Here is a 16,588-nt window from a genome sequence, read left to right as displayed (position 1 = left end):
TGCCATGAGTGGGAAAGCGCAGGCTACAAATGTAACAAAAAAAAAATTATCAGGTAAAACATAATTTCTCCTTTCTTAGCATCAGCTTACACTGTTCTGAATCAGTGGAATGTACCAAAGCAGACATAATGGGTAGGGAAAGACAAGGCCCCCTGAATGACAATCTGCCAAATTCCAAACAGACCCTGGCAACAACATCCAACTTGTACTGCTTGGCAAAAGAGTGTCTCCGTCCTGCAAATCTCATTTGACAAAACAGCCCGGGCCTCTGCCCAGAATGTCAATTGAGCCCTGGTCGAGGGGGTCTTCAGTCCTTGAGGCATCAGACACCCCACACCGATATAGGCGGACTAGATAGCCGCCTGAATCCACCTCACAATGGATGCCATACAGGCTGCCTGACCCTTCCAAAAGCCATGAAAGAGCACAAAGAGGTGGTCAGAGAGATAAAAGTCATTCACCTCCTTCAGGTACCAGAGAAGTGCCCTCTAGACAACCAGTGTGGAGCCACCGGTCCGCAGGAGAAGAAACTCCCACCACAAAGGAGGGCAAACACACCTCCAGATTCACATGGAATGTTGACACCACCTTGGACAGAAAGAATGGGACCATATGCAAGGACACTGAATCCTCCACAAAGGACAGATATGGTTGCCAGCATGATAGAGCCTGAACTACTGAGACCCACCGAGCAGAGGTGATTGCTCCCAGAAATGATGAAGCGGAGAGCACAAGTGTGCTACTCCCTTCAAAAATCAAGCCACCTCCCTGTGCAAAGCTAGAGAGGTGCCTTTCACCTTCCCTCAAAAGCTGGCAAGTGCCACCACCTGGACCCTCAGGGAGCACAAAGTGAGCCACTGTCCAGGCCCTGCTTCAGGAACCCTAAGTTAAAGGAAACCTGAGCCTCCCAGAGGAATAGGGCCTGTTCCCTGCAACAGGTTTCAAAAACCCGCCAGACCCCGACATAAGCCAAGGACGTGGAGGTCTTCCTGGACCACAGCAGGGTCACTGTGGGGGGGAACCACGCTTCCCTAAACATCATCTTTCAATGGCCACACCATAAGCCAGAAGGGTTCCAAATCCTCCATGTCTACCGGTCCCTGGGCAGAGGAAGAGAGTCATCTACCAGCAAGTGCCAGAGATCCATGTTCCAAAGGTCTGCAGGACCAATCTGGCACCACCAGCAAGACCAAATGAGGATGACACACAATTCTGTGCAACACTCAGCCCGTCAGAGGCCACAGAGGGAACACAGAGCGGCTCCACTACCAGCCAAGCTACACCAGGGCATCTTTCCCCTGAGAAGCCATGTCCCTCCATCAACTGAAGAAGCACTCCGTCTTCGCATGGGCTCAAGAAGCCATGAAGTCAAACTGAGGAGGCCCCCAGCAGTCCACTATGAGTTGAAAGGCCTGTTGCCCCAGCTCCCACGCTCCCAGATCCCAACAGAGAATGATGGAGAAAGTCTGTTTGCACACTGTTCTTACGCTCAATATGGACCGCTGAAAGAGCCTGCAGATGTGCTTACACCCAGCAGCAAAGGCTCACCACCTCCAGGTACACAGCCTTATTCTGGGTCTCACCCTGCCTGTTGATGTACACCACCACGTTGCAGTGTCAGACATCACTCCAACTGTTTTCCCTACCAGGAGTGGTTGAAAGTCCAGCAGAGCCAAACGGACCGCCTGGGTCTCCAGGCAGTTGATGGATCAGGACACCTCCTGGCTTGATCAACTGCTCTGTGCTACAAACCCCAGACAGTGAGCTCCCCAGATGATGAGACTCACATCTGTGGTGATCAGCACCCACTGAGGAGGATCCAGAGGGACTCACCTCAACAGGTTCACCAGATTGTCCCACCAGACCAGACTGAACCTGGCCTGGGGCATGAGCAGTAGAGAAAGACTGAAGTTCTGAGGTGGAAACAGATGACCCTTGGGATAACTCACAACCCAGCCCAGGGACTACAGGAGGGAGATGATCTGATCTGTGGCCCTACTGGCCTCCGCTGCCAAGACCACCCGAATCAGCCAATTGAACCCCCTGGCACAAAAGATGCTCTGCTGCCACCATCACCATCTTGAAAAATGCACATGGCTGATGGCTCTATAGTCGTGCCAAAGGGAAAGGCCTGAAACTGAAAAAGCTTGCCCAGTACACAGAAACACAGATATCTCCTGGGATGATCCACAGTGGGGATACAGAGATAAGCCTCCATGAAGTCCAGGAAGTCAGGAACTCCTCCAGCTGCAGCGAAGCTATAACAGAGTGCAACACCGCCATACAAAAGTGTTGGACCCTGAGACAAGCACTGACCCCCCCTTTGAGGCCCAAGATGGGATAGGAGGAGATACCAGGGCCAGGAAACATATGGAGTACCGTCTCAGGCTGCACTACGTTGTAGGCACAGGCTCCACTACCCCAAGAGCACAAAGGTGCTGTAGGGTGGAAGCGACAGCCTGTTGCTTCAGAGCTAAGCTGCAGGGCGAGGCAATGACAGCGTTAAACACCAGAAAGGCTAACTCCAGAGAATACCCCCTGCCAACCACCTCCGAGATCCATTGATCCGATATGATATGTGCCCACTCATCCCAGAAGAGAGACAGTTTGCTTCCCACCAGTATCGACAAGGGCCCGGAGCACCCACACTGGGCAGAACCGTGGGGGGGGGGGGCTGCGGCTCCACTGAAGGTGCCATCAGAGCTGGCTCTTTTGGAGCCTCGAAAGGAACCCTGCTTGAAAGGCCTGCTCTGGTCACACTCCTGAGACACAGAGCAGCAAGTGGGCCAAAACCGCACTGACCCTGTAGCACGCCCCTTGGAAGCAGAGAAACACCGAGAGCCTTTTAGCCACAGCTCAGGAAACCGTAAAGGCCATGCCTCCCCCATATCCTCCAGGTCCTCTCCAAAGAGAAATTGCTTCCTAAAGGTAAGCCGCATCTGCTACCCAGTGGCGAAGCCACACCCACCGACGCTCAACCACCAAAGCGGCTACTGAGTTGGAAGCTAAATGAACTAGATCATACAGAACATCCACCAAAAAGGCTGCTCCCAAGTCCTCGCGGGCCACCTCTGGGGAACTCTGGGAGCTGAGGCAACCACTGAAGCATGGCCCTTGCCATATAACCACCACAAATGGAGGCCTGAATACTAGACATTCCCATAGAAAAGGCCAGGTAGAGCTACTGCTCCACCTTTTTGTCATGGAGCTCCTTCAGAGCCGATCCCCCCAGACTGGCATAGCAATTGCCTTAGTGACCGCTGTGACCAGAGCGTCCACTTTAGGAAAGGACCAATACTTTGCAACCTCCTACAGAGCGAAGGTTGAAAGGTGATTCAGAGCCCTGGCACCCCTAAGGGGACCATCTGGATTTTTCCACTCTGCTATCATCATGCGGATAAGCGCCTTGGATATTGGATCTATTAACTTGAGTTTTAGAGCAGTTTACAATTTTTACAAAATCATAATTACAAAATTTAAAATTAAAAACAAGATAAACCAAATTATGTAAACTTTAGCTAATCACATTACTAACAGTAACTAAAAATAAATATTACAGCAAGGTCCAAATGCATATGACAAATCCAAATACAGTTAAATAAAATCGGTTACAAAAAGCCAGGTCTTTAAAAGTTTACAAAACCCTAAATAACTGGTAGCAGGAAATTAATTCCATAATAAAAGTCCCAAGAAGCTAAAGGCTCTTTTCCTAGTAGAAATTAATTTAATCACTTGAAATGAAGGAAGCTGTAGTAAACAATCTCATTGAACTGAAATTTCTGAGTGCAAAAAAAAAAGCCTTAAAAAACAAACACAGAGTTTTGAAAGCACGTCTTCCGGAAACAGGCAACCAATGCAAGTCTTTAAGAATTGGCGTTATGTGATATGTACTTTTCTCACCAATTACTAAAAGCGCTGCAGTATTTTGCACAAGTTGATGACTCTTCAGACTGGTCAAAGTCAGGCCCTGAAACAAAGAATTGCAGTAATCAATTCTACTTGTAATTCTACTTGGGAGCAGCCTTTTTAGTGGATATTCTGTATGATCTAGTTCATTTAGCTTCCAACTCAGTAGCCGCTTTGGTGGTTGAGCGCACCTTGAGTATTGTGTTCAATTCTGGTCGCCGCATCTCAAGAAAGATATAGTAGAATTGGAAAAGGTGCAGAGAAGGGCGACTAAAATGATAGCGGGGATGGGACGACTTCCCTATGAAGAAAGATTAAGGAGGCTAGGGCTATTCAGCTTGGAAAAGATACGGCTGAGGGGAGACATGATAGAGGCATATAAAATAATGAGTGGAGTGGAACAGGTGGATGTGAAGCTTCTGTTCACGCTTTCCAAAAATACTAGGACTAGGGGGCATGCCATGAAACTACAGTGTAGTAAATTTAAAACAAATCGGAGAAAATGTTTCTTCACCCAACATATAATTAAACTCTGGAATTCGTTGCCAGAGAAAGTGGTGAAGGCGGTTAGCTTAGCAGAGTTTAAAAAGGGGTTGGACGGTTTCCTAAAGGACAAGTCCATAAACTGCTACTAAATGGACTTGGGAAAAATCCACAATTCCAGGAATAACATGTATAGAATGTTTGTACGTTTGGGAAGCTTGCCAGGTGCCCTTGGCCTGGATTGGCCGCTGTCGTGGACAGGATGCTGGGCTCGATGGACCCTTGGTCTTTTCCCAGTATGGCATTACTTATGTACTTATGTAAATGCATGAACTAGTTTTATCAAATTCGACTGAGTCAGAAGAGGTTTAATCTGTCGAATTTGCCTCAGTTAAAAATAACAAGCCTTGACAATCTGATTAATTTGTTTCTCAAATTTTGAAGCATTGTGACGAGGAAAGTGCTTAGGGAGCCCAGCAAGCCCCCTTCAGCAGTGGATCCTCCTCAACAGGTCCGCAGCTGAAGTACGAAGCATAGAAAGAGCCCAAGTAACCTCGATAATAAGACGATACAGCTCCTCTCGCTGAAAAAGACGATCACATGGGACCACTCTTCCTCAAATTCTCAAGATGGAAAAGCATTAGACTTAAGAGTCCCTGTGGACTGAGGGTCCAAGAAAGACTCAGAATCCTTCTCTGCCTCCTCCGAAGGACACGGCACCTCTGGCACACACCCCTCAGTCCTACTTCTCTTACAGCACAAACCGGGGCCCCCGTCTAACTTCAACTGCTATCAGAGCAACTGTAATAAGCTCTGGAGCCAAAAGGCCACAGGGGACCCCCCCCCACCCAAACAGACCCAAGTGGGATAGGGGAGATAGGCCCTCCTCCCAAGCCCTGAAGTGGAAGGGACAAGTTCCTGCTGCAGAGAAGCAATGACCGAAGGAGACAAAATGGCCACTGGGCCCGATGTCTCGGCGGGACGAAGTAGTTTCCAAAGTTGGAAACAGCCCATTGCATGTACAAACAGAACCAGCAGCCATACGGAGCCAGCAGTTCTTGCACATAGAGCAGCACTTCATAGAGGGCATCCCAGGCCAAAGAGAAGCGGGCATGACACACTGCCGAACCTGCCTCGGCCTGGGAATCTGGCTCTACAGCTCCATGTGACCGACTGGGCAAGTCACTTAACCCTCCGTTGCCCCATAAAACAGTAGTACAATGTACTACTTAGACTTTGAGCCCACTAGGGACAGACCCAGTACCTGTAAAATTAAACTGTAAACCACTTAGGTCTAAGCAGTCTATAAATACTTAAATGAATGAAATAGCAAGAATCCTATGTATGAATAGGCAACACTACAAATATTACACTGGGCCCCAATACACCTTTAGGCTCCTCCTACTTGTAAACCTGAACAAGTGGGACAGATACACAGCGACTTTCAGGGAATCTCCTTCCAACACATGGTTTAATGTAGACGAGGGCAGTGAGGGAGCAGAGTCACAGAAACAGGGAGAAATGCAGCATTGTGCTCCCTGCTGCTCTAGGTCCTCAGTTGCCAGGTCAGTCTGCTTCTGCCCGCAGCACACCGGTTGAAAAACACTGTTCTAATATATTGCAAACAGGTCTATCTCAAGAGTTCCAGGGAGCGTGTTTGGGGGAAGAGAGTACATGTGCCCTGCACTAATTGGCAAATTGCCATGCACTGTCAATAAGCAAGCTATTCATCATGGTCTGATCTAGTGACTACTTGTATCAGTCCAACTGGTGACTCAGCTTACCCTATCATAGTTTTTAGTTCTTGACACACACCAGAAAACTAGCCCTCAGGACCATCCCATACAAGATAGCGTAGTTTCATAATATAACACCAGAAAAGAGAGCCTGTTCCTCCCTGCTTTTTTTTTTTTTTAGGTAGAACATAGTTACCTGACTTGCAGTGCAGAGAAGGACAATTTGTCAGGCTACCTATTTCTGAAAAATCCATGAAATATAGTGCACTTAGCTTCAAAAGGCTGATATGAAGCATTTTCTCCTGGAGGGACCAGGCCCTGGGCGGGTGTTCCCCAGTTGGGTTTTATTGTTGTTTTTGTTCCTTATGACCTTTGGCTTTCAGGAAAGTAAAATATATACAATTACCAATTAAACTGATAAGACAACTGAGTGTTATGGATTTTGAAAGGTAAGCTCTTGGTCAGATTAATATAGAGCCACCAAAGCAATGAGTATGAATCTTTCAAGTGCAAACTGCAAAACATGTGTAGAGGGGATGTGCTACAGGCTACACACATGCTAACAATTACTTTTCTTAATATTTTTTGTTTATTAGCCCATTGCTGCTACTACTCAAATGTATATTGTACATTAGTCTTCAGATACATTGCAGGTATCATATGGTCTGTTTTTATCGATGGATGGCTTGATATTTATTTAAATAATTTGTACAAATGAAGTCTATACATTTTAAGTATGTCTTTTGACATAATATAAATGTATATCATGCATGATATGGTTTTAATTATGGATATCAATACTTTGTACATGGTATATTCATAGATGTGTTTGATAGTTAATTATTTAAATTTTTTTCATATATGTACACTGACAGGAAGGGTGAACGTTTTGCAATAAACTGCAGATTACTGCCATGTCTTTAATGCAACAGTAATTTGCATGCTCATTGATAACTGCATAGCCATGGCATTTTCTCTAGTCGGTAGAAGCTGTGCAGTGGACCCTCTGCAACATGTACAGTAGACATCTCATTCATGGGAAACAACCAAAGAGGAAAGCTTACTTCCCAGATTTAATAAATCCCCCCCCCCCCCCCATTCAAATATTTATCTAGTGAGAACACAGTAAGCTTGCTTGGGTAAGAAAAGAACATTAGAGAGTCACTGCATATTCACTGATAACACTAATTATATGCACTGTCACGTTAACCTTCAGCACTATTCAGCTAAATATATTTCCCAAATTCTAATACAGAAATGTTTTGATAACTCAGAGAGGAAAATCACTCTTATAAAAACAGCTATTGTTTGAGATGGAAAGGATGGATATTTAAGGATTGGATAAAATTTATCTAATTATTGTCTCAGAGCATAAATTATTGCTGTGACCTTACTGCAATGGCATGTGTGTCAATTCTTTTATTATAAGGTTAGAGATTAGTAAGCAAACAAGATACATTCCCATGTATCTGTAGAAATTAGTTATAAACATATTTATGATTATGCTTCCTATTCTATCAGGAACATATTATATCTGACATTTCTTAAATTATGAAAGAAAAAAAAGAGAATGATCTCCTTGTGACAGCAGAGAAACAGATGCAAGTTGTAAAACACTATCACAGGCAAAACACATCATACTAATTGGTAAACTGTATTAAGTTTAATGATAAGATGGAAAATCTTTACCTGGCCATTAACTATCATGTTTATTGCTCCATTTTATAAAAAAACAATAATTTGTGAAAAACCACAAAACAGCTTAAGGCCCAGAAACTGACAGTAATCAAAGGCTGCAGAGTTGTTAAAGGGGCCCTTTTACTAAACAGCAGCAAGCACTGTGTGTTTACCGCACGCTGAAAAGCACTACTGCGGAACACACTCAGGCTTCCCACGGTAGTTCTGGGATCAGCATATGCCAATAAATAAAAAATCTTTTAGTACAGGGGACGTTTGAGGGCGGATATTAGGTGTGCACTGCACTAATTGGCAAATCGCCGTGCACTGCTGTTTAGCCTAGTAAATATGGAAAAACAGACACTGTAGCCATTTTACTGCCATGCTAAAAGTGGTCATTGCTTGCCCTGGGATTGGTGACATGGAATGTTGCTACTATTTGGGTTTCTGCCAGGTACTTGTGACTTGGATTGGCCACTGTGGATACTGAGCTAAATGGACCATTGGTCTGACCCAGTATGGCTATTCTTATGTTCTTAAAAATAGCGCAGACCACTTTTCAGCACAGCTTAGTAAAAGGGCCCCAAATTTTCTTTTTCCCATGAAAACATTTACATAAGAGAATGCACAGCTCAAATTAGGAATGAGGTGTCAAGTCTAGTGCAAAATAATGGCATCAGTGAGATTTGTCCATTTAACAAAAACAAGTTATAAGAGGGTGAGGTGTGGGTAAGGTGTGAAATCCAATTTTACTTGAAACCATTTATCACTTCACTGTTGCTTTTTTTAATCTGTTACCCATATCAAATCAAATACGAAAAGAAATAACATAATTTTGATGTACTATTTCTATATTCAGCAAATGACTGTTTAGTAAAACAAATAATTTACCTGTATCGCAAGATGCTCAATTTATACCCAAGGTAGAATTTCCGAAGTACTAAAACAAGACTTCAGAGTAATTTACCAGTAGTACCTCGGAAGACTTACACACTCAAACTAACACAACAAGGCAGACATTTTAAAAACTGTATTTGTGGTGTGAAAGTGAATACAGTGGCACATGCACATTCATCTCATGAATATGTCAAAAGCACCATTCTAGAACCTGTGCAATTTGAACATTCATCCACAGTCAACATTCAAATGTCAATGTTCAAGAAAGAGGCATGTAGGAGTGTGCTATGGGCATGGCATGGATGGTGCGGTATCATCCAGTTGCAATTAAGTTTAGAGTGCTGACATCCAGGGCAGGAGATGGAATCATTGTCCTTTACAATAAAAGATGAGCAAATGCTGAATCTAGCTGTCTGCTTGGACTGCTAGCATATTGCCTAAGAGCAAATTGATCATCAGAATGCTGTCTCTGTCCACCTGGGTCTGCTGTTTACTAACCAATCCTGCCTTGCATTGTGTCCAAGCCCTCTCCTGAACCTCCCTCTGCGAGCCCCTTGAGTACACCTCTTACCTGCCACTCTTCCCAACCCTCCTCATCCATCCTCTACCCTCATCCCTGAGTCCACCCTGCCCCAGCTAGTATCTGTCAACCTGTGCCCTCCTGCCTAATAGATCCAGCCCCACCTCATCCCTGAGGGAGGGGAGTGCCTGATGCTGGTGGTGATGGAATTTAATTGGTGCTAGTAGTGAGATTAAAATGGTACTGGGAGACAGGAGGCACATCACACCTCAACACCTGGGCTATGCAGGTCCTACTGCATGAAGGACATGGGGATCAGAGAAGATTTTGAAAGAGGCATCCCTATCATAGGGTATATAGACCCAGGACCCAGTTCCTAGACCTGACTGAACAGTGCCTGACCAGGTACAACTTTGACAAGGCAGCCATCCACCATCTCAGCCAGATGATAGAGCCTCTCCTCTGAGCCAGCACACACAGGGAAAGCAGGATTTGTGCACTGCCCTTTGGGTGCTAATACGTATCGGCACCAGACCCATTAGGTACCCAAACAGGAAGTGTCAAAGTCCCCCGCTGTCTAGGCTGGCAGAAGCCCAGTGCTGTAGGCAGGAAGCATTACTGCGAGTTTTACTCCCCAAGCAATGCAAAAATGGTTTCAATGCTGATGTTAACTCACATGGAAGCCATTACCGCAGACCGCATTAACATGTAGTCTTGCAACAACAAAAAAAAAATTCTGAAGAGTATAGAACACAGGCATCGTAAAAGTGTTGGTTGAGAGGAGGTGGTGTCTAATAGAACCCCTTCTCTCACTCCAGCCCACCCTGAATTGCTTTATGCAGTGGCCCCAAACTATTAAAAAAAAAAAAGCTGCCTGCTAGTATATTGGCCCCCTCCCAACCCAACCCCCTTCCCCATTATTAAAAATAAACTTCCCCTGGTAGTCTAGTCCCTTGTATGGCAATTTTCCCTTTGTGCAGGTAGTCCCTCACATATTAAGGGCCATCAGTTAGACCTTTTGGCTTATAGATTCACCGATTCCGTAAATTTTGACATTTCTGAGCCGTCTTGGACCCCTACTCCGTGGTCTGATCACAGTAAGTTGATTCTATAACTCTACTGGAAAGAAACTGTCAGTGCTGGTAGGTCAGTGAATAAGTTGAATACCTTTGTCTCAAGAGGTAAAGGTTAATGCAACTGAATTCTGGTTCCATATTCCATATGATCAACTATTGTCAGCGTCTTCTTCTTTTGATTTCTTAGACACCAATTGTAGGAAAGTTTTGGACCTAACAGAGCCTGAAAAAATAAAATTGAGAGCTATTAAGAAACTATCCCCTTGGTTCATGGAAGAGCTACTGGAGGCAAAAAGTCATTGTAGACGGCATGAGAGAGCTTGGTCAAAGTCCAGAACTGCTGAAAATTGGTCTATCTGGAAAAAGCTTTGTCCAAGGACTAAAAATGTAAAGTCAAGATAGCCAAAACATCTTACTTTGCCAAGCAGATAGGTGGACCCTGATTAAGTATTAGGAGGCTTTATTCCTTGATCAATTCATTGTTAGATACTCAGACTGTATCAGCCATTAAAGAACCCATCCCGTCTGCTGTTCAACTTGCAAATTACTTTGCACAGAAAACTGATAAAATTCATGCTGAACTAAATTGACCTAACTGTATCTTGATTGATCATTCTAGTTTATCTATCAGTCCTATAAGGTGCTCTCCAGCAGACAGGGTGTGGTTCTCTTTTTCATTGCCAACATTAGATTCTGTTAAAGTTTTTCTTTCTAAATATTCATTTTCACACTGTTTATTGGATCCTTGCCCCAGCTATTTACGGAAAACTCTTCCAGGTTTATTTCTTTGTTGTCTCACGTGAAATCTTTCCTTTATGCTATCTGAAGATTTTTCCATATAGGTAAGGTCTGTATAATTCTTTCTTCTATCCCAAAGAACCCCTCGGCTAGGAATGAAGTCTCTAATTATAGACCAGTGGCTTCCATCCCATTGTTAGTAAAAGTGATGGAAGTTTTGGTGTGCTCTCAGCTCATGGAATTCCTTCACTCACATTCCATTCTACATAGCTCTCAATCTGGGTTCAGGCCTACATGTAGTACAAAAACTGTACTAACCACCCTGATAGCCAATTTCAGGAAAGAACTGAGCCTAGGTAGGAAAATTTTAATTTGTAGCTCGACATGTCTAGTACTTTTGATACAGTTGATCACTGCATTTTACTAAGCTTGATGAATCATTTTGGTATTTGCAGTACAGTCTTGCAGTGGTTCAGTGGATTTCTAAAATCTAGATACTATCAAGTAAAGCAGGCTGGTCTTTTGTCTCTGTCCTGGTCCTCAGTTTGTGGTGTTCCTCAGCCCCCCCCCCCCCCTTTCCCCTATGCTGTTCAATTTCATGATGGTTCCACTAGGTAGTTTACTGAAATAAAGAGGTTTAAAGGCCTTCATATATGCTGATGTCACCATTTACATTCCCTTTTTTGAGAATTTATCAGAGATCTTGCCTATCATTAAATGTGGTTTGAATTTGATGGAATCCTGGGCCGCTGAATTCAAACTTAAACTTAACAAACACAAAAACAAATTCAGAATTTCATGACAGATAATATAACTTGCCCGTTAGTTACTACTATGAAAATCCTGGGTATAACCATTGACCAGTATCAGTCCTTTGAACCTCAGGTGTCTAAGGTGGTTTCTTGTGTCAATACATTGTGAAGATTGAAGTAATTGCGCTCTTTCTTTTCAAACTCTGTCTTCGGTTCTTTGGTCCAAATATTAGTCCTTTCCAAATTTGATTATTGTAGTGCTGTTTACTCAGGTTTGAAGTGCTCCTTAGTCAGGAAATTACAATCAGCGCAGAATACCGCTGCCTGCCTTGTGTGTGGAGCTCCCCAGTATTCTAGGGCAACTCCTCTCCTGGCTACATTACATTGGCTTCCAATAAATTCTTGGATCACTTTTAAGCTTTGCATAGTTTTTTACCAAATTTTGTACGGCCTATTGCCTAGTTCATACAGAACGTGATAGACCTGCCTTCAAGAAACACTTTTCATCTGGGAATATCTCACATACTGCAGATTTTAACTACCAGGCTTCTAAGATATGGAACTCTTTGCTAAATACTTTGAGATATGTTACTATCTATTATTTCTTAAGTTGCTGAAGGCTTTTCTATTTGACCAATCCATCACCTGCATTACTGCTTGTTAGTTCCTGAGAATGTTAGGTATCTTGTTTTGGTTACTGTACAGAGGTGATTTTTTTTTTTTGGATCTCTATTTCTGGTGTATGCTTACATTACTTGGCATGGTACTATAGTAATTGTTTCCTGCTAGCCAAACTGAACCCAACTTGTTTGGGATAATGTGGGATATAAATGACTCAAATAAATAAATATGACCCTGCGTAGTGCATCCCAGGATGCACCATGTGGGACAGAGAGCTGCCATTTTCCAGATGATGGAGCTGGATTCGGAAGCAAATAGACATTGCTCCTGCCTAGTTTAAGGTATGGGTCCAGGGGCCTTGGCGGGGGTGCAGGGTGAAGGGGGGGTTCAACTTGACTATCAGAGATTTAAAAGGGAGAGAGGCAGGCTACTAAACTACCAGTGATTTTTTTTTTTAAGCAGACAGGTGGGTGGAGAGAGGGAGGAGGCCAGTAAACTACTAAGCATTTTTTTTTTTTTTGGGGGGGGGGGGGTAACTAGACTCCAGTTTTTTTCAGGGGAGTTGAGAACAGGTGTCAGATTGGAGGGAGGTCTGCAAGGGCATCTGGACTGGTGAAGCAATACAAATGCCGCAGCATGCTTGTGTGGATTTTTTTTAATGTCACCCTTCCTGCAGGGGCATAGCTAGGGCGGTGCAAGGGAAGCAGCCACGCTTCCAAATGGATTTTGAATGAAATAGTGCCTATGCAGACTGACCCATTAGCCTTGCACTTGTGCCTGTTTTCCTAAAGGTCTGCTACTCTTGACATCAAAACCTGGTAACGCTTCTATCTTCCTGTCAATGCCTGAGCCAATCACTGATCAGGCACTGACAGGAAAGGTGACATTTAGAAATGAGCTGTGGATTACTGCCAAATTTTAACATAACAATAATCTGCATGCCCATTGATTATAGCATGCAGCGGGAGGGGGAGGGGGGGTGTTAATTTTGCAGTAGAATGTGGGTTTTAGCACGAGACTTTCTGCATAGGCCCCAGGATTTTGTGGTTCTTAATGACCTCTTTCACCAGAAGCTCCACGTCCTCCTGGATGAAATTCATGTTGCCTGTCAGCAGTTCATTTCATGGTGCTATTCTACAGCTACCGCAATTCTGAATGCAGTCATTGTAAAATGACTGCATATGTTTATATAACCTTGATCTGAACTCTGGAATCTTTTGATGGATGTTATGAACTTTCTTCCAGTCAAACTGATTGACAGCTGGGCATGTTCACTAGCAATAAGATGTTTACCTAGGATATTTTGCAAGGTAGGTTTTAGACATTTATGACTTGAACGTCTTTACTTTTGAATTGATCCATTCTTTCCACATTCATTTTAACAGCCTTATGTGCCAGTAATGATCACATGCAGCACACTGTAGTCTCCACTAGCATGTTTTTGACATCCTAGAATGGACCCACTGCAATGTAGCAATCCACTAATACAGTTCAACCAGTTATATCATCAGTGCTACTGTAGGCAAAGGCCTTACACCCACAGGACCCTGGCCAAAATGACACCTGCCATCAGAGTTGGAAAAACATCACAATATAAGTAAACATATTATTCTCTTTAGACCACTAAACAGTGGGGGAGGGGGAGGAGTACACAATCAGGAGAAAAAAAGAAGACATATATATACAGTGCACTCCATTTAAGTGCACATCGGATAAGCGCATGCTCTGTTTAATTGCATGCCGTACTTCGGTCCCATTTTTGGCGTCATCAATTTCTATGGGGCCAAACTTCGGTTTAGCGCACCACTGATAAGTGCAAGATTCGCTTATATGCATGGTTTAAGACCACTCCTCTGCAGGAAAGACTCCGCATAAGCGCACGCACGGAATATGGAAGCCGATTGGCACGTGACAAAGGGGCGATAAATTTGAAATCTCGTTTGTTAACTGCCACAGGCAGAAGAAGTGTAAGAAAGTTGTTAGAGTGTACAATGGAGTCGGAGTTGTCGTCATCGCGCAACTGTAAGACTTTAACACTGGCTGAACGAATAGAAGTTCTGAAAAAATTAGAAAACAAAGTCAAGCATCTATTGCTAAAGAATATGGTGTCAATCCCAGTCAAATTTCAAGTATCTTGAAGCAGAAAGATCAGCTTCTGGAAGACAGGCAAAACAATACAAATCCACACAGCAAACGTAAATGGGCGGGAAAAGCTGAGGATGTAGAAGATGCTCTTCTTCGGTGGTTTTCTCGAGTCAGGAGCAGACAGTTTCCTGTCAGTGGTCCACTGCTTATGGGAAAAGCTAATCAGCTAGCTGAAAGTCTTGGACTAAATGAATTCAAAGCCACTGTTGGTAGGTTGGAAAGATGGAAGGAGAGGAACAACATAAAATTCAAGAAACAGCATGGTGAAAAACAAGACGCTGATAACTTTGGTGCTGAAAATTGGGTTGTTTCAGTTCTTCCTACCATCTTGAACAAGTTTGCACCTTGTGAAATTTTCAATGCTGACGAAAACAGTCTCTACTGGCGAGCGATTCTTGATGGAACACTTGCATTCAAACATGCCGAAACTACAGGAAGTAAAACGTCGAAGGACCAACTGACAATCCTCCTTTGCTGCAATATGGATGGGAGTGAGAAGTTGGAACCACTCATCATTGGAAAGAGCAAACAGCCCCGTTGCTTCAAGAATGTTAAGCGACTTCCGGTGTCATACGAAGCTAATGCAAATTCATGGATGACTGGGGAAATTTGGAAGCAGTGGCTAAAGAAGTTAGACACTAGAATGTGGGCACAAAAGCATCAGATTTTGTTGCTTTGTGATAATTGTGCTGCACACAGTGATGATGTCAGGCTGTCTAACGTCAAGGTGGTCTTCCTGCCACCAAACACTACCTCTCTGATCTAACCTATGGATGAGGGCATAATAGCCAATTTCAAAAAACATTATCGGGCTCTTGTGCTACATCATCTGATGAGCGTTATGGATGTGGAGAGGGACGAAACAGATGCAGCTGTTGCAAAAGCATCAGATGAACAGGCTATTGACATCCCAGATGCTGTTACTGAAGAGGAGTTTCATCACTAAGTAGCTGTTGATTACGATCTACAAACAGCTGATGACAGCACTGATGTCAAGATATGCGCCTACATGCAGGCAATGGCTGATGATGAAACAGATGATGAAATGAGCAGCGAGGTACAAGCTGATGAAATTCAACAACCTCCTGTCACTTTTGCAAGAGCGCTGGAGAGTCTTAACACCGTGCGGGCCTATCTGGAGGCCACTGGATGTCAGTGCTATGACAGTTTTTACCATCTGTCAGACGTAGTCTATGGAACTCACAGATACAATAGTGCACAGAGGACTATGACTGATTACTTCAAGTAAGCCTAACGTCAGTTAACAGAGATTGTATAACGTCAGTTAACGGAGACTGTATACTGTACGTATAATAAAGAGTACTGTACATATGTTTATCAGATGTCAAGCTTCTTTGGGTCACAACGGTTAAGTGCATGCTCCAGTTAACTGCATGTATTTCTTTGGTCCCAGAACCTTGCACTTAAGTGGATTGCACTGTATAGATATATATACACTAGTAAAAAAAAAGCCTGTTTCTCATTGAAATGAAACGGGCGCTAGCAAGGTAATCACATTCTGCCATTAATGTTTTTAAGGAAAGTTCCAGCATCCACCCTCTCGCCCTCCCAATTCCAGGATCTCCCCTCCCTCCTTCCCAATTCCAGGGTCCCCCCCTCTCTCCCTCCCAGTTACAGGGTTCCCCCTCCCTTCTTCCCAGTTCCAGGGTCCCCCCTCCCTTCTTCCCAGTTCCAGGGTCGTCATCCCTCCCTCCCTTCCTTCCAGTTCCAGGCCCCCTCCCTCTGAACTTTTAAAAGTCATCCTGACTTACCTCGTCGCGGTTACGGCAGCCAGCAGCAGCAGTAAAAAGCGTGCAGGCTCAGCACTTACTTCCGTTTTCCCTTCTCTGTCTCTCAGCTCTGGTCCCGCCCTCATTTCCTGTTTCCGCAAGGGCGGGACCAGAGCTGAGAGACAAGAGGAAAACTGAAGTGCCGAGCCTGCACGCTTTTTACCGCGCGAGGTAAGTCAGGATGACTTTTAAAATTCAGAGGGAGGGGGCCTGGAACTGGAAGGGAGGGAGAGACGATGACCCTGGA

The 16,588-nt window shown here is 44.2% G+C and overlaps 1 protein-coding gene across 2 annotated transcripts in view; it reads right to left on the bottom strand.

Annotated features, from left to right (window-relative positions):
* The window catches only part of TDRD3 (tudor domain containing 3), a 459,135-nt gene that overhangs the window by 437,500 nt on the left and 5,047 nt on the right, over window positions 1-16,588 (bottom strand). The window contains exon 1 of one of the 2 annotated variants that reach the window (XM_030200565.1): window positions 10,387-10,481. The exons of the other annotated variant lie outside the window; for it this stretch is intronic. Coding sequence (XP_030056425.1) covers window positions 10,387-10,433 — 47 coding nt within the window. The 5' untranslated portion in view covers window positions 10,434-10,481. Of the gene's footprint in view, window positions 1-10,386; window positions 10,482-16,588 lie in introns of those variants that run through there. 2 annotated transcript variants of the gene reach the window in all.

Source organism: Microcaecilia unicolor, chromosome 4 (genome assembly GCF_901765095.1).
Source record: "Microcaecilia unicolor chromosome 4, aMicUni1.1, whole genome shotgun sequence".
In the NCBI taxonomy this organism is placed as follows: Eukaryota; Metazoa; Chordata; class Amphibia; order Gymnophiona; family Siphonopidae; genus Microcaecilia; species Microcaecilia unicolor.
Note: the sequence above shows the minus strand (reverse complement) of the source record. Positions and strands in the feature narration are given on the sequence as shown.